At 49.8% G+C, this 20,059-nt stretch overlaps 6 protein-coding genes across 6 annotated transcripts; 2 read left to right on the top strand and 4 right to left on the bottom strand.

Annotated features, from left to right (window-relative positions):
* Positions 1-1,114: 1,114 nt before the first annotated feature.
* On the bottom strand, positions 1,115-1,955 carry BU25DRAFT_182435 (uncharacterized protein). Its single transcript, XM_033700928.1, has 2 exons — positions 1,603-1,955; positions 1,115-1,552 (listed from the first exon to the last, which is right to left on the bottom strand). The coding sequence occupies exons 1-2, from the start codon at positions 1,818-1,820 to the stop codon at positions 1,189-1,191; spliced, it is 582 nt and encodes a 193-aa protein (XP_033557261.1). The 5' UTR covers positions 1,821-1,955; the 3' UTR covers positions 1,115-1,188.
* Positions 1,956-3,643: 1,688 nt separating this feature from the next.
* BU25DRAFT_304491 (uncharacterized protein) lies at positions 3,644-4,666 on the bottom strand (the record flags this gene model as incomplete). The annotated part of the gene is made up of 1 exon (XM_033702044.1): positions 3,644-4,666. A coding segment is annotated over one exon (1,023 nt), but the record flags the coding sequence as incomplete, so codon positions are not given.
* A 1,374-nt stretch (positions 4,667-6,040) lies between these two features.
* BU25DRAFT_478620 (glycoside hydrolase family 11 protein) lies at positions 6,041-6,779 on the top strand (the record flags this gene model as incomplete). Its single annotated transcript, XM_033711004.1, has 2 exons — positions 6,041-6,300; positions 6,355-6,779. 2 exons carry the CDS (start codon positions 6,041-6,043, stop codon positions 6,767-6,769), a joined length of 675 nt encoding a protein of 224 aa, XP_033557259.1. The 3' UTR covers positions 6,770-6,779.
* Positions 6,780-6,934: 155 nt separating this feature from the next.
* On the bottom strand, positions 6,935-7,857 carry BU25DRAFT_478618 (uncharacterized protein). Its single transcript, XM_033711003.1, has 2 exons — positions 7,598-7,857; positions 6,935-7,464 (listed from the first exon to the last, which is right to left on the bottom strand). Exons 1-2 carry the CDS (start codon positions 7,636-7,638, stop codon positions 7,029-7,031), a joined length of 477 nt encoding a protein of 158 aa, XP_033557258.1. The 5' UTR covers positions 7,639-7,857; the 3' UTR covers positions 6,935-7,028.
* A 1,908-nt stretch (positions 7,858-9,765) lies between these two features.
* BU25DRAFT_414584 (MFS general substrate transporter) lies at positions 9,766-12,069 on the top strand. The gene has a single exon (XM_033707329.1). It carries the CDS (start codon positions 10,111-10,113, stop codon positions 11,818-11,820), a length of 1,710 nt encoding a protein of 569 aa, XP_033557257.1. The 5' UTR covers positions 9,766-10,110; the 3' UTR covers positions 11,821-12,069.
* Positions 12,070-14,344: 2,275 nt separating this feature from the next.
* BU25DRAFT_401229 (amidase) lies at positions 14,345-16,437 on the bottom strand. Its single transcript, XM_033705001.1, has 4 exons — positions 15,471-16,437; positions 15,349-15,416; positions 14,801-15,302; positions 14,345-14,746 (listed from the first exon to the last, which is right to left on the bottom strand). Exons 1-4 carry the CDS (start codon positions 16,137-16,139, stop codon positions 14,351-14,353), a joined length of 1,635 nt encoding a protein of 544 aa, XP_033557256.1. The 5' UTR covers positions 16,140-16,437; the 3' UTR covers positions 14,345-14,350.
* Between the last annotated feature and the right edge of the window lie 3,622 nt (positions 16,438-20,059).

Here is a 20,059-nt window from a genome sequence, read left to right as displayed (position 1 = left end):
ACAGACTCATCCATCTGGTGAAGACCATTTGCGCAAGCTTCGCGTTCTTGAAGAATCGCAAGCCATGAGAGTTGACCGACCTTCAGCATCGCGCCAACAGCTCCTTTGTACCCGCTATCCATGACTCCCGCGTAAACTGACGTGCCAGAACGAAACAGCGAACTCCTAACGAAGATCTGTCCCACGACATCCAGGGGCATGTCAACCTTCTCATTGAATTCCACGAGGTACGAGCCGGAAGACAAGTCCACCAACGCGTCTGCCCCATCATACTTGGATCGGGTCTCAATGGTATTTGCTGTCTTGCGTTTGATGTTGTCGAAGTCGATGGTGCTAGGTGTTGATCATGTCATGATGCGCTCGAGAGTAAGATCGACACCGCAGGGTTGGGTTTGTTGTTTGGCTGAGTGTAGACCGGTGATAATCTTGCGGGATACCGCGATGCGTCTTGGAGTTATCATCTTCTTGCCAATGGTAGTAAGGGAGGTACTGATAAGTGTATGGTAATATGTGTTTTGGTGTTAAGCTTCGATGCTTCTCCAATCACATGTGAATAAATGCTCAGGAGTGATACGGTAGATTTTGATGGCCAGTGTCACAAATTTCGGCTCATGCAGCTCCGAAGCAAACTTGTTATATGGCTTGAGCAGAGATGTCAAGTTTGAAAATGGAAAATCGCGAAGAAGATCGTGATGCGAGGACGTTGGGATCGCGTGACTCAAGTATTCAAACCTGCTGATCTTAAGATTTGAACTGGAGGAATGTACTGTGTTGATTGATAGATGCAGAGGACCTCTAAGATAGCTATATAAGCGGGCAATAGGCGAGCGTCTAACCACAGTGAGCATAGAACAGTGAGTTGATGCTGTTGGCCTGACTTGTAGAGTATCAAAACCGTTACAGCTGACATCGTTCTTCACCACGTTGGTTGCTTTCTCACTTACGTATTATGCAACGAAACGTTTGATGGGCTTTGTGAAGTGCTGACGTTGTGTTGCGGATGGACTCGATGGGGGCTGCTGCATTTGCCTGAGCATGATACCGATTCTCATTGTCACTGGTAAAGGCGATGGTTGTGCGACTTACTCATCGATACTTTCCATTCTCATCTAGTCTATCATATTAATTGCTCATTAATCCCGTCCATAAACCTTTTCAAATCAATAACTTCTCTCTCATTCACCCAGTCTACAACATAGCAGCGACACCGATCACAACAGCAACGACACCGGTGAGACCCTCAGCAGCAAGAGGTACGGCAGCACCAGTGAATTGGGTGACACTAGAGCTGGTGCGCGAAGCAGTCGCGCCAGTGCCGGTCGTAGCACCGCCGGCGCTAGTAGCACGGGATGCAGCAGAGGAAGCACTCGCGCGAGCCGACGAGGCGACAGACGCGGCGGAGGAGGCGGCGGAGGAGGCGGCGGAGGCAGCAGAGGCAGCGCGAGATGAGGCGGAGGCGAGGATGCTAGAAGCAGCGTACTGTGCGCTGGAGATCTGGGAAGTGGCGGCACTGGCAGCGGCGGAGGCGAGGGCGCTGGAAACAGCGGAGACGCTGGAGTGAAGTTAGTCGTGTCGCAGGAAGCTGAAGAGCGTTGTACTCACGGGTTCTGCGCGGCAGCAAGGCCGGCGATGACCGGGACAGCGACGATGGAGAAACGCATGTTAACTGAGGGTATTGGTCTACAGTGGGGTATAGGTAGATATTGAAGTGACAGTGGTAGTAGCGACCGGTGTATAAGTGGGATTGTTGGGTGATGGTTACGAGGGAAGCGTCCTCTGGTACTTATGCCTCTCAACACCATGGCTTCCATCACCACCATCAACACCACCCAGCCTCCCGCATTTCCCTAGATTCGCCAACTCTTCCGCAAACAAGGCGAAGATCGTGATCCAGCCTTTCAAATTGCATCCAGATCACCACCTCGTCTTGTTACGTGCTTGCGTGCTTCCACCCAATTTGTCGCCAATGCTCTCGAAGCGACAGTTTGCGAGCGCCGAGCGGGGTTGTTTGCAACTGTATTCGTCGATCTAGATGTCCTAGCTTGGACTGGTCACTGAGCGACGAGTAGTGGCTACACTGTATGCAGGCCCTAAGAAACGGATTGGCCACTCACGTTGTTGCATTGAAAGGCCTCGTTGGTAAGGCATACGATGGGAGTTGTTGTTGGTACATCGGAGGCTGAGATGGCGTGGTATGGCGGCAGACTAGTGCTCGTACACTCCAGATTATGAAAAATCTGGGGCGGCGGGGAAGGCTCCGTTCGGGGTTGTAAGAACGACGTCGTAGAAGCGCAAAGCTTGGGAAATGTAAGCATTGACAAACTCACATCACACAGCTTGACTTCTTCGAGAAGCACAACTGCGTTGTGGTTTGGCAATACGATTGGATTCTCGTGGCTACGGTGTGCCGATGATGCCATCCGTTGCACATGTTCCTTTTTTCGATAGTCTACACGAAGGCGTCCGTTTTCAGCCAACGCCAAGACTTCAGACTTCCCGTCGGTCTGGAACAAATAAATAACTGCTGATTGGATGTCGTGCTGGAAAGCTTAGCCGAGCATGGTAGAGCTTGACATTGACGTCTGGAGGCCCATTCCGGTAGTTTGAGGTACCGGGCCCACGTGTGCTCTGGCGGGCGCCACTTTCTGCGACCAAAAAAATTTGAGAGGATAACAACAAGCAAGTACATGCGTGATCGGACTTGTAGACCGCGTTTAACGAAGCAAAGGCGTCGAGGCTGCAATATCAAGCCGTCTCAATAGTCGGTGCATGCTATGCCGCGAAAGCGTCTCAGGTCTTTTTCTTGACTGAGCAGCGATCCATTGGATATCGGGGTGAGCGACCATCTGCATCATCTCAAGAGTTGTTAACCTGGCGCAGATCTGTTGACTTGGGTAGGTGGCTTGGAATACTGGTACTGATCGACCGCTTCCAAGACCTTCTGGTGGTATTCCCTGTATTTGAGGCGCTTTTCTTCGAGAATCGAATGACAAATTCGCCGTTCTGTCCAAGAAGGTATGCAAATGTCGCTGCTGTGCTGGCTGCGATGTTGTCACGATCCTGCAATGCGTTTGTGTGTAGCAGAGTTGCACTTTGCCTTGCCAAGTCATTCACCGGAAAGACTTAAAGGGTCTACACGGTGAGCTAGATATCTCGCAAGAGTTTCTGCATCGTCATCCTCAGCGTTCCAATCTACCTGTCCTTCGTTGCTATCGGTATCACTACCATACTCTCGTTTGTACCCAACGTTGTACATGTAGTTATTGAATGCTTGCTCCCAATTATCGGCGTCGTCGATATTGAAGAACTCGACTTTCGGAAACCACTCAGCAGCGAAAATCTGAAAGTATCTGAGCAGATGATCGAACTCCGGCTCGGTTAGAATCTCTTCCATATGCAGCTGGGGCCGAAGGGTGATTGTCCATAGGTTGGGCAACAAGGCGCCATTAGGCAGTGTGGTGATCGAATGCCAGTCGGAACCGCAAGATATCTCAAGTCTGTTGAGCATGGGACAATGCTGGCTGAAAGCTGACAAAATCGAAGCAATGCCTGGAGGGGACGTTGATTCGAAGAAAAGATACAACTCCTTCAAAGACGGCAAAGCCTGAGCCAAGAGGTACAAAGTGCTGTGTGATATGTCGATACCGGTTGGAGCCATTGCTTGATCCTGGCCAATGGACAACGAGGTAAGATAAGGGCAGTTCTGTGCCAGCTTCAGCACGTTCTGTCCCGCGATGTGCGCATGAGGTCCTGGATGGTAACGGAAGTTCGTGAGCCGGGAAAACTGTGCAGCTGCTAGAAGAACATCTTCCGGTCCTGGCAGACTGCCTTCATAGACATGGAGGGCCTCCAGTTGTGAGTTCATATCGTGCAACCGTCGCAGAGCTTTGCCGGTCGTGTCTAGGCAATAAAAATACTTCAATGCTGGAAAGAGGGCTGACTTTGATGGCGAATCGAGGATGTCGAACCAAGTGTCGTGGACTGCTGGGACATGTAGGAGCTTCAGCCGCTCATACTTAGCCACCGTGGCGAATGCCTCAGCCGACCAACTCTTGTTCAGCGCAGCCACGTGTAAACCTTCTAAATATGACATCTGTTGCAAAAAGCGAGCAAGACCCTTCTTCGAAATTGTAACATTCTTGAAGTCGATGTCAAGTTGCTGGAGTCTAGGACACAGGCGGCTGACCTCATCGAGAAAAGAGTCAGAAAGAGGGCCACTCGCATCCACACGAAGGTCTCGAAGGCCAGGCTGAACGTAGTGGAGGATCGTATCTTCTGTGTTGAACTCTTCAGCTGATTTTGTTTTCCAAATGTTCAGGTCTTCCAAAAGAGGAAACCGTAATTCGAGAAGTTGAGGGTGCCATCGTGCATCATCTTCGCCGCTGAACTCATCCTCCTGGAAGACGAGCACGCGAACGAAGTTGGCATAGAACTGTGCGCGATCACGTCCGATGTTAGGGCGCAGCACCATGCCTCCAAGGTCACTGATCTTCGGAGTTACGTGTCCGACACCAAAGATACCATAACAGCCTTTCCACAGAACCCTGCATGCTTCCAAAAAGAACAGCTTGTTGACAAACAAGCAGCTGTAAAGCAGGCCAGGATCCGTTTTGCCGGCCCTGATGATCGCTGTGACGAGTTCGGGTAACAAGAGTGCTCGATGCATTGCGAGGAACCTGGCGTACCAGGCCGGATCTGATCGTCGAAGAATAAGATACTGTGTTTGCAACGACGATCGGTTTTGGGAATCAGGGGATGCCCTTTGGGTTGCGCACGCTTAAAGGTCGAGTGCGCATCATGGTATTGAAGTCATTATTGGAGATAAAATTTAGTCACAAACACGTGATAATGAATGGATGCCATCACAGTATGCTCGTGTTCTTGAAGATGTTGACAGCTGGCAGCTGCAGATTGTGCGGAAGGAGCGGCGCAGTAAGGCGCAAGCGGCACGTGCGGTGCCCCACAAATATACCCAACCAAACCAAGTCGTCACAATTCCATCACCTTTCCAAAGTTTCTTCCCAGCCGTGACCTTCATTCTTCGCTAACAGTCCCAGTAGCAACGTCGTTTGTGCGGCCAAGGTCCTCGTTCGACAGGCCCATTGCCTCCAGGCCGGGAACGATTGGATGGATCAGCGAACACGGATGAGAATAGCAAGAACGAGGCTAGAAAGCCGAAGCAAAGTGCGCATCACCTTCAGCTGATGAGGGATCCGAAAATCTTATGCAATAAGCACAAGAGACAAATTTCGTGTAGGCTGCTAGGTTCTGCATACATAGAGTCGCTGATTGAAGAATCGCGAACGCCTCATCTGGGCAGTGTCAGTGGCGAGTGGTGGCGACTGCCAGGTTGTCAGTTCAAGCTCCTGCCGAGCAACAGCAAGCCTCGCCAAGTGGAAAGAGCCGCGGTGCAGGTGCGGTAAAAGTGCTCTTAGCGTTGGTTTGTTCGAGATTTAACATTCGACTTAGGGTGAGCAACCTTTAAATCTCAACCATTCACCAGCGAACCTGAACTGCCACCGGCTCAAGGCTTTCAATTCATGATCAGCGCAATATGAGCAGTGTGATATTCAGAAAAGTGTATGGGATCACTCTTCACACATCATACTCTGATCTCAAGTTGTGTTACTCGAAGATATATTCAACCGGTGGTTACTAGAAGCGTCGATTTGAAACACCCACGGACGGTTGAAAGGAGTACCAATGTTCATTAACGGCGCACTTTCGGTCCTTCCCCACATTTAATCGGAAGTTTGTTATGCAATGCTCGGTATCGGACCTTAGTCTTACAGAATGTGGAGTAGGGCTTGACGAGCTCATCAATCTCAATCTGGCTCAAATGCTCTGCAACACATGGCTGCAAGCAGCCGCGATACGAGCAATATACACAAGTGAGACCATAATGCACAATACCTTATCCGGTGGACAAGCTTTTCGCATATATATATATCGAAGTCTTGTCGTTGTTGTCAAGCACTCATCAAGCACTCACGAAACAATCACCTACTTCTACGCTATATCAAGCGCTTCTACAATCAAGATGGTTGCCTTTTCTCACATTGCCGTTGCGCTGTCCGCAGTCGCTGGCGCCTTCGCCGCCCCAACTGCTAACCCAGTCGAGGACCTTCCCGACTTCGAGCTCACCAACGTCACCAGCTTTGTGCGCCGTCAGGACTACAACCAGAACTACAAGACGAGTGGCAATGTGAACTTCAGCCCCACCAACAACGGATACTCGGTCTCGTTCTCCAGTGCTGGTGACTTCGTCGTTGGAAAGGGATGGTCGAAGGGAACTACCAGGTATGTCTAGATGCATTGCAAAGGGGGCAGACAAAGTACTAACTCTGTGAATAGGAACATCAATTTCAGCGGTTCCACCAGCGCGACTGCCGGCACCGTTCTTGTGTCCGTCTACGGCTGGACTCAAAACCCTCTTGTGGAATATTACATCCAGGAGTACACCAGCAACGGCGCTGGATCTGCTCAGGGCACCAAGGTTGGCTCAGTGACTTGCGATGGCTCCGTCTACGACATCTGGAAGCACACCCAGGTTAACCAGCCCTCGATTGTCGGTACGACCACCTTCACGCAGTACATCAGCAATAGGCAGAACAAGAGGCCGGGCAGCGGAACTGTGACAACCAAGTGCCACTTCGATGCTTGGGCTAAGCTTGGCTTGAACCTAGGAACACACAACTACCAGACTCTGTCCACTGAGGGCTGGGGCAACGCTGGAGGCAGCTCCCAGTACACAGTCACTGGCTCTTAGAAGAACCTAGCCAAGGCATGCTAGCCGCATTTTAGCATGTATATATTTTCGGTCTTGTCCTGACCGCAGAAGGGTGTCGGGGAGCTGTAGTTGCACGGCACTTGTCGAGAAGGAGCAATTCAAGTCCACGTTCATTCCCATCACATTGTAACTGCCAGTGTTATGGACCTTGTTCGGCAAAGTGAGTGATATGCGCAGCACGCCGGTCTTGCCAACGACTTCCCAACCAATTCTTTAGCCTATCGGGCGTACTGATTATTCAACTTGGAAGAGATCCACTTGTCACCCAGTATACGACGTAGTTGAAGCCTTGAGCGGCGTTAAAAGGACTAATATTGACTGATTTACTATCTGCAGTACCTTTGGAGGAAAGTCCTGCAGTGCCCATCTGCTTCACCGAGCCGAGATTAAGCATGAGGGTTCGCTGAGAGTGTGCTTGTACCATAGTTGCCGGACTTCCAAGTACATGAGAGGTTTGCGTACGTGCCTGGGTTGCTGTGATTACTTGTGTTGCCCCGTTGACGGCGATCGAGGCGCCCTTAGTCCAAGAAGGAATGAAAAGACTGACGTATAGTGTGACGGTTAATGGAGTATAGAGGTCATGTGTGCCACGTGTGTTGGCGCAGTGCTCTTTCCCTTCCCAACAAGCCCTTTCTACCTCTGTCTGAACGACAGATACGTTATGTAAACAGACCCTGATGGCCCGGTGAGAGAGACAGAACACTGAACAACAACACAACGATATATACTGATTTTACTGCTTCGCGCGGTTACCCCTGACTTACTGTCCTGCGCGGTTACACTTTCACTTATTGCATTTACTGCAACATATAGTGTCGTGCGTCGCGGAAGTATACAGAGTCCTGCATCTTGGTGTTGATCTCAATATCAGTACCCTGGCAGCACCAATGAGTATCGTAGTTGGTACTCCACGTACTTCCGCCCCATGCTGGCCCTACGCCGCATTTATCTCCCGGATTGCGCGAGGTGAAGTATGTGATGTGACTACGGGCTGTCGAAGGGTCCTGCTAGCCTAGCATATGGTTGATAAAGGCTTGCTCGTAGAAATCGAAGTACTTGGTGGTGGACGATCCATCGGGAACAACTCTCGTGTCAGCTTCAGCATATTGTATGTGTTGCAGCCCTCGGCGGTCTCCTAGTTCAGGCAGATGGCAATAGCATTCGGTACACGGAAGTGTTTCGCGTGGCTGTTCGCTCCAATGGCATAGGTGTGCGCATTGACCGTCATCGCCCATGCGTTACATGCAATGTCCGCTTAACGAGAAGTGCTGGTAGCCTATGATAAACCCTATTGTTCCAGAAACTGTACTCATCCCTGAGAACCAATCAAATCATGCTTCCAAGCTTTGCTTAGAGTACAACTTCAACAGACTCATACAAAAACATGCCGCAGCATCAGAAGGGGTAGGAAAGCTGATGGAGGAGTGGTGAAAGCTATTTAAGTTGTACTTCAAGCAAAGCTTGTAAGCACAGTTCGATTAGTTCTCAGGGATGGGTACAGGTTCTGGAACAGTAGGGTTTATCACCTAAGCAAAGCTCGATGGACGCTATGGTGCTATAAACAAGCTCATCCCAATGTTCAAACAGGTAATAAGTGCGTATGAGCTGCAGCTGGAGCCATAAAAGAGCATGGGTTTTACGCACGACGAGTCTCCAGAGGGCCACATAGTAGTCAACCTACGCGCCGCACTAAGTAAACTGTCACGACTGCCCTTGCTCTAGCTTAGCAAACGCACTCCCCTCATAATATCGCTGCCCTGCCCGAAACCTTACCTCCTTAGAGGATTGCATTTGTCCTATCCTGAGGTTGTTACCCTATTTTTACAGCTAACCTGTTAACCTGCTAACCTTCACGTGACTGGTTACACTTAGGTTGTGGGACAGGCTGCACTACTGCTGCGCCATACTAATACCTCCATTTCACTTTCCATTCTTGCCTCAGGCTCAATTGGTACAATGACCGATCCCATGGGATTTGCATCTGTAACAAGAGGCCTTCCAGGAGGTAGTCCTTGTTTTGTAAGCTCGCCAATATAATATATAAGCTCCTGCTCTTGTTGTGGGTTCAGTTTGGGTTGGTTGATGATCTTGATTGCATGGGGTTGGGTAACAGCTTGGTACGTTCACAATAACGTAGATCAATTAACACCAAACTTTTTGGCTATTGCCGTATAGGTAAAAAAATTTCTTTGTCCAGCAATTCAATAGCTCTAATTGCAGCCTCGATTGCTCTCTTACTGCGGAAAATATGTGGTAGTTGAAGTTTGGTGTAGTTGGTGTTTGGCGTGCATCACGCGCACAGACACGGTAAAGACCACTGCTCCTTTTAGGTTATGTTAAGCTCTGCTGACAATTTTATTGCACTTGTAGTTGCACCCTGCACGTACAGCTGTTTCAGGTCCGCGACAAGGAGCCGCTCCCCACGTACGTCAAGGGCCGAACCGTGCTAATCGGAGATGCTGCGCACGCCATGGTGCAATATCAAGGCCAAGGAGCCAACCAGGCTCTTGAAGTTGTTGAAGGCCTGAACTTGCTCCTCGCGGACGTGTCCCACCGCGATAACATTCCTGGTCTCCTGCAGGTCTGGGATAGCATTCCACGACCGCGTGCATCAGAGAACCAAAGGAGCTCGCACGCTTTGCGGGCAAACTGTGCGTCAAGAAGTGCGAGCACGCCCGTCCTATCAGGCAAGCCGTACGTCGGTATGAAAGAAGCTCTTGCGCAGCTGCAGATGCGTTGAGAAATGGCAATGCACACCGCCCAGACGCTAGTGCCGACCAACGTCCGGGGACAGTGGTTCGGAGAGGTCAGCCGATTTGCTGGATAATCTTTCACAATGCATGGCTCCCACAAAGAAATCCGAAACGATCACACCACCCCCACGCATACGGGCGCTAGGAGACACGTGATCATGACCCCCTTTGTGAATATATCTGGGCCCTCGTCATCAACAAGGAAAATCCACACTTTGTTGGTATAGACGCTATAAGAAAGTGGAGCAAGTACTGTGGTACGGCAGCATAAGGAGTGGTCCATGTCCATCTTCCACTTCTTTGAGCTCGCCAAGAGTCTCTCTACGTCGCTCGCAGCCCTGCTTACGAATAAGGGACTTTTCCTGATTACAAATTTATTGTCGATGTGCAATTATTGGTTTGTAAAGGTACTTGGGGCGCGCAACTTTCACTGTCATCACAATATGTTAGCAAACACCTGCCACACCGTCCCGAAGATAGCCGTTGCCACCGACGACCTATGCGCCTCGACCTCTGATTTCTTCATTGGTCTTCAACCTATTGGCAATTGCACTTCCTTCCCCCAGAATGTCTGCTAAAGTCGAGAGCACGGCGATTGTGCAGTCAGACGAACAGCCCAGCTATGCAGCAGCTCTGTACAGCGGCAGCAAAGACAACAGGGAATCACATCCCGGACCAGAATCGATCCAGGTTGGCCTTGAGATGGAAATGGAACACAAGGAGAGGACGATTCGCGGCTTTCCTTGGTTGCTCATCTGCGTCTCCCTCTACACCACCTGCTTCCTCTACGGCCTCGACACGACAATAGCAGCAGATATACAGGGTCCCGTCATCCAAGCCTTTGGCCAGGTGGAACAGCTCGCCTGGATCGGAGCCGGCTTCCCATTGGGTTCCGTGTGCGTTATCCTTCTGCTCGGTACCCTTTTCAACACCTTCAACATGAAATGGGTCTACGTAGCCACTGTGATCATGTTCGAGGTTGGCTCAGCTCTCTGCGGTGGTGCACCGAATATGACGGCTCTGGTTGTTGGTCGCGTCCTTGCCGGCGCTGGAGGCAGTGGTATCTACCTTGGATCATTGCAATACTTTACCGTCGTGACCACAGAGAAAGAGCGCGGGTTCTACATGTCATTGATCGGCGTGTTCTGGGGCCTGGGGGCCATCCTGGGGCCAGTCATTGGTGGTGCTTTCGCCGTATCTGCGGCAACTTGGCGCTGGGCCTTCTACATTAACCTGGTCATTGGGGCGATATCGGCTCCGGCTTTTCTCTTATACCTCCCGCCAATTCATCCTATGCCAGGAGTCAGCATCCGATCCCGTTTGATTACTATTGATGTTGTCGGATTCATCCTCGGCGCTGGCATGTGGGTCAGCTTTCTTCTGGCCTTCACAATGGCTGGCGGCCAATGGCCATGGAACGACGGACGCACGATTGCTACTTTTGTGGCATTTGGCGTAGTGCTGGTACTCTACGTCTTACAGCAATACTTTTCTATCTTTACTACGCCTGGCCGCCGCGCCTTTCCTGTTCATCTACTTCGCGACCGCACATCGGTGCTACTCTACGTTGTAACGGCGGCCGGCACCACGACGCTTTACGTCGTCATCTACTACATCCCCCTCTACTTTCAGTTTGTCAAGAACGATGAAGCGCTCATGGCTGCCGTACGTCTACTCCCTTTTGTGGTCATCGGTGTCACGGTAAATCTCATCTCGGGATCCCTTCTCCATCTGATTAAGGTCTACATGGTCATCTACGTCATCGCCAGCGTATTCCTACTTGTTGGAGGTGGGCTTATGATGGTTTATCTCGATCCCAGTTCGTCGACAGGAACCATCTACGGCTTGTCGATACTTGTTGCCGTTGGCACCGGTTTGTCTATGGTCACTGGCTATACAGTCACGACCCTGACTCTGAGACTCAAAGATGTGGGCGCCGGCCTCAAGATGCAGAATGTTTCCCAGATTGGCGGCCAAGTAATCGCGCTTGCTTTTGCTGGTCAAATCTACCAATCGACTGCCATCAAGCAGCTGACAGCTGTTCTTGCTGGCAACGACTTCTCTGAAAAGGAAATTCGGAGCGCAGTAGCAGGCTCACAAAGCGCCTTGCTGAAGGAACTGAGTGGGGAGCTGCGTGAGAAAGCCAGTGAGGCCATCACCCACGCAATGCAAATGACGTTTGTCCTGATTCCTGTAGCAGGAGGTGTTATGTTTATCGCGGCACTGTGTATGAAGCGAGAGAAGCTTTTCGGAAAAGCTATTGCTGTAGGTGTCTAGAAGAGCAACACAGGTCTCTCTACTACTATTGGGCTGTGGATGTTTTCTGAAATACCTGGTGTTTTCGGTTAGCGTGCGGGGGCAGGCAAGGGATGACGACAATATCTTCGTACCAGCAAATCCTCATACAAATACGATACTGATACCATTTGTGTTGGAAGGAGTTATCTGCGTACCAGAAGGAGGAACTGTCACGTGGCCTGTACCTGCCACCAAGTATTACTAGCAAATATACTTCCCAAACATCGGAGATCCTCCATCTTACAATTGTAGCGGTGTGGACCACTGTAGAATACTGATAGCTACGGTAAATTATAACGTAGGACTATCGGGTCGATGGAATACTGCGCTGTATTGTTATATAGCTAGGAGGAGACGACTATATACCTGACCTGTAACACACTAGTCCAGGGTAGTGGTCAGGGGTATAGTCAGACACTGTACGGACCAACCGATACCGCAACAACAATCAATACACTTTGTTACTTCAAAAATTTGAAGCCTTCTAAATCCTTCTTGTAGTCGTCGATTGCACTATCGCGAGCTTTCTTGGTGTTGTGATGCCATCAACGCGTTCGAAGAAGCCCTCCGCCGCCTCGGCAGCCACATAGGAGCCGCCTGCCACACCTGCTGCGAATCGTAAGCGTACGGCTCCTAAACAGTTTGATGCTGGCTTCAACCTAACTCAAAGAAGTCAAAGAAGCAGCTGTCAATGGGTATGATTGTTGTGCACGTGTGTTGTATTTGTGACTCTCTGTCGGGAAGCGTGGACAGTACGCATGTGTGAAGGATTGAAGGATTGAACTGACTATTCTACATGCTACGGAGTGGAGCTAACCCTAAGGAAATGTCTACATTGACGTCGTATAGCTGTCAACATGTAGTCGTGCGACGTAGCAACCAATCAGCGGATATGTGACGGTTTATGGAGTAATGAGGTCATGTGTACCGAGTGTGTTGGTGCAGTGCTCTTGCCCGTTCCAACAAGCACCTCCTGCTCTTGGCTGCACGAGACATACGCCATGTAAACAGACCCTGCTGAGAGCCCAGTGAGAGGCATTCATACAACATTGAACAAGAACAACACAATATACTGATTCTACTGCTTCGCGAGGTTCCCCCCTGACTTACTGCCTTGCGCGGTTACACCTTCATTCATTGCAACTACTGCAACAGGATAAGCGCCTATGCGGCCGACTGCATGGAGACACCTCAACCGTGACACTATCTGATCTACGGTTGTGTGAAAGAAAGGTGCCTATACTCGATCGGGCACTAGCGGCAGATCCAACCTGACAACGGTGCTGGAATGGGGTACCCAGGCATCAACAGCAGCCAGCAAAGCGCGTACAGAAGCCGCAGAAGCAGGTGACAGCGACGCGCCACGAGCCTCCCAAGGCACCACAGTCCAGCCAATTTGCGGCTGCTGTTCAGGCTGAGGAGATAACCAGTGGGGTGCACAATGGCGACGATGAGGAGGTGACCATAGGGACAATTGATACCCAAGAACATCCCATCATGGTCAGGGCCAGCTAGTCAGAGTTTAGTCAGGCGCTTGACAAGTCTTGCAAAAGATTATCATGCAGCCCACTATCTTCTCAGAAGGGCTCGTAAGGATCCTGTTTTCTGTTGTCTGAACGTAGCGGAGAATCCTTGCGGACTGTTTTGCCAAAGTCCAAATAGCGCAGAGCCTCGCTCAGTTGCTTCCGGCTTATTGACTCGCCCTACTCAAGAACAGCAAAAAGGGCAGGCATATGTTTTACCGACCAAGCTCGAGGCTACAATGAGAAAGAGCAGGGCTGAAATTGAATCATATATTTGGATGCACGCAGTCCAATCAAAGAGGGTTCATGCAGAGGTGCAGCTATTGTTCTACTAGAAAGCGAACAATGTTACACTTCTGCCTCCTTGGATCATTTGCTCCAACAAGCATGCCTGTCTCCAGTGCAATCTCTTCATCAAGGCTCATAGGAGATTCCACATTCGCAGTTGTCATGGCAGACTGTATCCAAGGTGGAATATTCCTCTCCTCAATGGACTGCACTTGTCATAACCATCTTGATAAGGATGCAGCAAGCGATTAATGAGTTAAACCGTTGATCGGAGCTGAAGATCAGACGATACCTCGACCAGGCACGGTTGCGAATCTTAGATCTACAGAAAACTAATTTGTTGTCATCTGAAAAGCCAAACCGAGGAAACTGATTCATATGCAATATTACGACCACCTATAGATACCGTGCAGTGTGCTTGTTTCAAATACTCGTAAAGAAATGTAGATGCGTTGTCGGCTATTGGAAGATTTTATTCAATCTTAACTAAACGCTGTACGCCTGAAGCTAGTATTCACGTTATGCCTCATGCTATATGTGGCCCCTGCTGACATCTAGTGAGATCTTTTCTCGCTCTCAAGGGGTTGTAAACGATCTGCGTCACGATTTTATTGGCCTCACGGGCAGATGACTCTGGTGAGAGGAACATGAAATCATTCGAGTAATCTCATCAATATAAACTGATAGCTCAACTGCAATCATTTTCTACCCATCGCATGCTCAATCGCCTTTAATGCCGCAAGGACTTTCTCGTCCCGATGTCTTCGCCCAACGATTTGGAGACTTATAGGAGCACCTGCGTAAGTATCTGGGTCGTACAGGTCATGCACGAACCGATCCTCATGGTTTATCGGCTGATAATCCACAACCTTGTCAATGCTCGGGTCCACATTGGTTACTGGGAAGACCGCAGCAGGATAGTCCAACAGGTTCCATATACTTGAATAACCCCAATATCGTGACATTTCATGAGGTGAAGCAGCGCCGAAGTATGGAGGGCAAAGGATCACATCCACTTCGTGACCGTCCTCGTTCATGGTATTCGTCCAGTGGCGCGCATACTTCGTCCGGAACGCATCTCTTTCTGTACAGAGCTGCGATCATCGTTAATATTATATCTTTGCGAGCTTTGTGATTTAAGTACGTACCCGCCACATCTCATGGAGATCGAGGTCTTTCACAGTTGGCTGCGCAGTGGTGATCCATTTAGTCAATGGCAGAACTGGTTCTCCAGCTTTTTCAAGCAAACCGAGGACTTCCTTTGCTCCATCTGGGAAGTATAGTGCAGAGAGTATCTCCCAACCTTTGCGATGGTCCAAATCTTCGCAATTCCAGTCGACGACATGCATTCCTGCTGATCTGCAGGCTTCAGAAACCTCACTTAGGGCACGTATCATGGGTGGATGAGGCTTCACCACGCCATCCCACCATTGCACAGCAACTTTCAGAGGCCTGCTAAAGTGATAAGGGACCCAAGGTTGAAACCTGATGGCAGGCTCCAATCTCCAGGGCTCGGAAGCAATGACGATATTCATGAAGAGTTCCAGAGAGTCTCTATCGGTCGCCATGGGACCGTTCGTAGCAAGAATGCTTTCCCTTCCGACCATGTGGTCTGTCCCACCCGCAATAGGAAGCCGTTGCGCCGAGGGTCTAGAACAATCAGTCCTGAACGATGATCAAGAAGCTTCTTCCCTACTTGAATCCGTATATACCGCAATGTGCTGCGGGAACTCTGATGCTTCCACCAATATCTCCTCCCAGACCCTTGATAAAGATTAGCACTTTCAATAAAGAGATCATGAAACCAATCGAACTTACTAGAACACTACCCCTTAGGCCGATTAAAGCGCTTTCTCCTCCACTGCTTCCACCGGAGGTCAAGTTCCTGTTGTAGGGGTTTACAGTCCTACCGTAGATATTGCTGTCGGTCTCCAGATGCATTAGTGTCTGAGGTTGTGTCGTGCGAGCAAAATATACACAGCCTGCATCCCAGAGAATATCCAATATAAGAGTTGAGCCTTGGTGTTTGCCAACATACGCAACGTAGGATCCATTCGCTTGCTGATTTTCCCCTTTAGTTCCTTGATGTTCCTTCACGGAGATAGGCAGACCATGCAGCGGCCCTATAGGCTCAGGTAGAGAGTCTAAGTACCTTGCTCTTCGGATAGCGTCATCCCACATTAGTTCCGTCAAACAGTTTGTAGCAAGCTGCGCTACGGCAGCGCGGCGAAGAAATGCTCGCGTGAGCTCTTCCGACGAAAGCTCTTTTGTTTTCAGCTTAGCAAGTAGCTCGTTGGCAGAGTAACCCTGTGTAAGCTCTAATTCTCTCGGTGTCAACACCAAATTGGGCAGAGTCTGCGAGTTCTGTGGCGGCACGGCGGGCATCCCTCGTAATGGGGGTTGCACCTTGAGCAGCGAATCGTCGCGGATCTTCCGTGGAATTTCTGCTCGTGCCTCCCAGGCTGCCGGTACATCGATGTTGCCCATGTTTGGGGACGGGAGTTCGCAGAGCGACCTTGCCGTTCGTTATCGGAACTCAATGGGCTCGGAAAGTACCAAGTGGCTTATTGTTCTCCTTTTGAATGAAACTGTACGGAGTTGGACAATGAACAATCAATCGGGCGCGAGCTTCCGAGATTTCAATCAATCTAAATCGATTTCGCCGCCAGGAATACAAAACACTGCATTTGTTGACGATGAGGAGAGCGCTTACCTAACTCGTCTTATTTCTACCGGGAATCTGAGTGCTGGAAACAAAACGAGTATGTCTCTAGCGTTCCTCGCGTTCGGGTCCCAAAGAGGTAAGCGAGCACGACATCCGCTTGCATCCGACACTAGGGATCACTGATAAGGTCCCTTCCGAATACGACAAAGGGATGAGAGTGTAGAGTAATGGGTGGAAGAGAGGGATGCAAAATGACGGTGGAGGGAGGCCTTTTATGACAGACGTTGGATGTCAATTCCCTGTTCGGGCGTAGTGCTAAAGCTAGGGCTTACCTACAGTAGCAGTGCGCCGCTTGCATTGTCTAGTTTATAATCCCGCCCGTCCATTCGCCCTAATCCGCTTTGCCGTGCCACACAGCAGACCAATCGTTCTTCACGGGTAGACTCAACGTCATATTTGGCGGCACCGCGAGTGAGATACCTCGTTCCCAGAAACCTCGATGCACATTGCGCTATTGGGGTTGGCTGTCCTCGGGGCACGCCAACGGCGCTTGCAGGTGCCTACCGCACTAATCGATTTCGATGGCTGACATGAAATGACGCACTGCGGATCATGGTTCGAGCCCAGCCCTGGGTCCGACACTTGCGAATCTAATGAATCGAACATAGCATTTCGAGATTTGGAGGTTTCCAAAAATGCAGTATACGGATTTTTCATAGAAACAAAGGGCCGCTCAATACGTAAGAGACATAACGGAGTTGCTGAAGGGAAGAGAGGGTGCGCAAGGTGGATAAGGTACATGGGAATGAATAACGTCATGCATGACCACCTCGCAAATGTTGCGGTAGATGCTATAAATGAAGGTGTAACCGCGCAGAGCAGTAAAATCAGTATATTCTGTTCTTGTTCTGTTCTTCTGTGTGCTGCCTCTCACCGGCCATCAGCAGCATCCGTCTACATGACGTATGTCTCGTACAGCTAAGGGCAGAAGGTGCTCGTTGGAACAAGTAAGAGCACTGCATCAAAACACGTGGCACACATGACGTCCTTACTTCATAATCTGTCACGGTAAACGTGGCCGCTCATCTGTAATGGGAGCTACATAGTGCATAACGGGTGGCAAAATGGACAAATTCCTGACTGTCTGCTCACAGTTTCCTCTTCCTCATCCTCTTCATCCATCAACCGACCCATCACATTCACATATCAGCTGCCATTGGAGCGGATGCTAAGATATCTGACGCCGCCCCCCACTTAGCGTGCAGTAGTGATATCCCAGTTGACCGAGATTTTACGGTAGTCAACCTCAGTTCTTCTGCAAAAAGGCCACTCCGCCCCGCATACGCGCCATGCGAATTGAATCCGCATGCGCTCCATAGTCTTTCCTGTGGCAGACGCCGCATCAATATCTCAACAACATAGTGCGTTCTCTATGTTGGCCTGCATCTCACCCATATTTATCTTGCAAACGCAGTGATCTGCCCATGATGCGTCAGTTACAATTGTGCTGCAAGCTCTCTGCCCTCGTAAGACATATTGACCAATTTGCGATTTACAGGTTGACCACCGAGGCGGTCGATATGTACATACAGTTCTGATTATCTGCATTGGGATTCTCTTTTCCACCGAGGAGGGAGATTGAGAACGAGAAACTGTATTTCGTCTGTTCGTTGTGAAGCATGGCGCGACTGAGTTCTCATTGGGCTGCTTGGAGTGGCTCGCGAAAGTTAATCGTTCAGAACTGTTTTACCATAATAGTGACGGGACCCATACTCTTTGATCCTGTATAAATACTCCATGTTTGAATCTGACATTTGCGAGGAACCAAAGGTAGAAGGTACAGACGTAAGGCCCTCTGTTGCAGTATATGCAATAAGTGAAGGTGTAACTGCGTGTTACGATCAAAGGGCAACCCGCAACAACACTGAACGAACAGGACTACGCAACGATACGAGAGGAGCCGAGGAACTGTAGTATCGATCGACCCGAGCAGTGAGGCCGCGTCGGCGATACTCAGTATGATCATCAATCTCACTCGGCACGAGCAGTATACTCGGTACGATCAGTATACTCGGAACGCTCAGTATACTCGGTACGATCAGTATACTCAGTACCGAGCGATCTGAGCAGTCCTCCTGATCAAGTATATAGCAAGTAGACACGCTGCCCTTATGGCATCGTGTTCAACCTTGTCAATCAACTTTGTTATTGGAATCTCACTTGCTCTTGAGCCAGACAGTATACTCTGTACTACTCATTGCCCCCAGTCGTCACGGTCTCCGGCTAGACGGCTATTACCTCGACTATTACGAAGGCTACTACAGTACTGCGGCAGAAGTGTGTTCGCGCAAGTGGACCGTGCAGCCCCATCAATGCAATCGTGTCAGTGGCCCTACCACTTTCATCCACCATAACTCTATCCATATGAGAGATTTCAGTGCAACCAATTCAGCAAATTGAAGCCCTAATGCTGAGCTATCTATCCGTGAACGCGATTTTGTGATGGCTGCTACAGAGGCTGGGATGGGATAACGCCTGTGTACACACTTCAAAGTACACTCAGAGGTGGTTGGAGTCCCATGGGATATGGACTATCAAAGCACCACCATATTCACCTGATCTCAACCCTATAGAACACATGTGGTGGGCTCTCAAACGTAAGCTACACCACCTCTACCCTGAGTTTGACACTCTTGGAGAGACTCAAGAGGAGTGGGATTGCTTTTGTGAGGGTATGAAAGAGGCATGGATGGCACTACCCAATGGACTGATCAGGCAGCTCATCCACTCAATGCCAAGGCACCTCAGAGCCTGTGAGCAAGCCCAGGGGTACCAAACTAAATATTGAGACTCTGCGCATTCAATTGCTGTAATCAGATTTAATTTTCACCATGTGGTTGTTGAGATATTGAGGTGTGAACATTCACTCAAAAGTTGAAGTTGTGGCCCAAGCTTTTAGCGCGAACAGACTTCTGTCTACTCACTGTACCACCTTGCCCGGATAGTCTACCCCTGACCACCTTAGCCTTGCTTAGGTGACTGTCAACCCTTACGGACTGTACCTTTGCTCATCCCCAAGAACCAGTCAAATAGTGTCTATGAGCTTTGCTTAAGGCACGACTTCAACACTGCGCAGGGCAGTAAGTCAGTGGCAACCGCGCGAAGCAGTCAAATCTGTATTCATTGTGTTCTGTTGTGTTGTTCTGTGATTGTCTCTCACCCGGCAGTCATCAGGGTCTGTTTACATGACGTATCTGTTGTGCAGCCAGAAAGTGCTGTTGGAACAGGCAAGAGCACTGCACCAGCACACATGCAGACATGACCGCTTCACTCCATAAACCATCACACCCCTTCATCCTGTAGTCAATCCATGACAAAAGGATGAACTCTAAGTTATCTCTCAATCTCCTGAACCTTTGAACATATGTCCACAAGGTGTAGTTGTTTGACAAACTTGATTTGCTTCTGACATGGAAGCATCTTGGTCATGCCATCAGCTGGCATCTGGTTTGTGGATCTCCATTGCACATGGAGCTGGTGTTCTTCAGCCTCCTGACAGATCCAGTTCTGGTGAATATCAACATGTTTGAGTTTAGTGCTGTCACAAAGATGCTACGAGTAGGCCCTTTAGGACTCGCTAGGAGTCTAAATCAATTACTACGTACGGTATCTAAGTAGGTACAAGACGTTGTGTACCGAACAGAACTCTATCAGCAATAGTCTATATACTTACGTGTGGGTT

This window comes from Macroventuria anomochaeta (assembly GCF_010093625.1).
Source record: "Macroventuria anomochaeta strain CBS 525.71 unplaced genomic scaffold BU25scaffold_39, whole genome shotgun sequence".
Classification (NCBI taxonomy): domain Eukaryota; kingdom Fungi; phylum Ascomycota; class Dothideomycetes; order Pleosporales; family Didymellaceae; genus Macroventuria; species Macroventuria anomochaeta.
This window is presented reverse-complemented; position numbering and strand designations above follow the sequence as displayed.

What these genes read in the sequence shown, in the direction of transcription:
- BU25DRAFT_401229 (XM_033705001.1), bottom strand. Translation starts at nt 16,139, where the DNA reads ATGGGCAACATCGATGTACCGGCAGCCTGGGAGGCACGAGCAGAAATT. An exon ending in TGCGGTATATACGGATTCAA is followed by an intron (nt 15,303 to 15,348) that starts GTAGGGAAGAAG and finishes TGATTGTTCTAG; the next exon opens with ACCCTCGGCGCAACGGCTTC. An exon ending in ATCTCCATGAGATGTGGCGG is followed by an intron (nt 14,747 to 14,800) that starts GTACGTACTTAA and finishes CGATGATCGCAG; the next exon opens with CTCTGTACAGAAAGAGATGC.
- BU25DRAFT_414584 (XM_033707329.1), top strand. Translation starts at nt 10,111, where the DNA reads ATGTCTGCTAAAGTCGAGAGCACGGCGATTGTGCAGTCAGACGAACAG.
- BU25DRAFT_182435 (XM_033700928.1), bottom strand. Translation starts at nt 1,820, where the DNA reads ATGGTGGTGATGGAAGCCATGGTGTTGAGAGGCATAAGTACCAGAGGA. An exon ending in CTTGCTGCCGCGCAGAACCC is followed by an intron (nt 1,553 to 1,602) that starts GTGAGTACAACG and finishes ACTTCACTCCAG; the next exon opens with CGTCTCCGCTGTTTCCAGCG.
- BU25DRAFT_478618 (XM_033711003.1), bottom strand. Translation starts at nt 7,638, where the DNA reads ATGCAGGACTCTGTATACTTCCGCGACGCACGACACTATAT. An exon ending in CGCGACGCACGACACTATAT is followed by an intron (nt 7,465 to 7,597) that starts GTTGCAGTAAAT and finishes CCGGGCCATCAG; the next exon opens with GGTCTGTTTACATAACGTAT.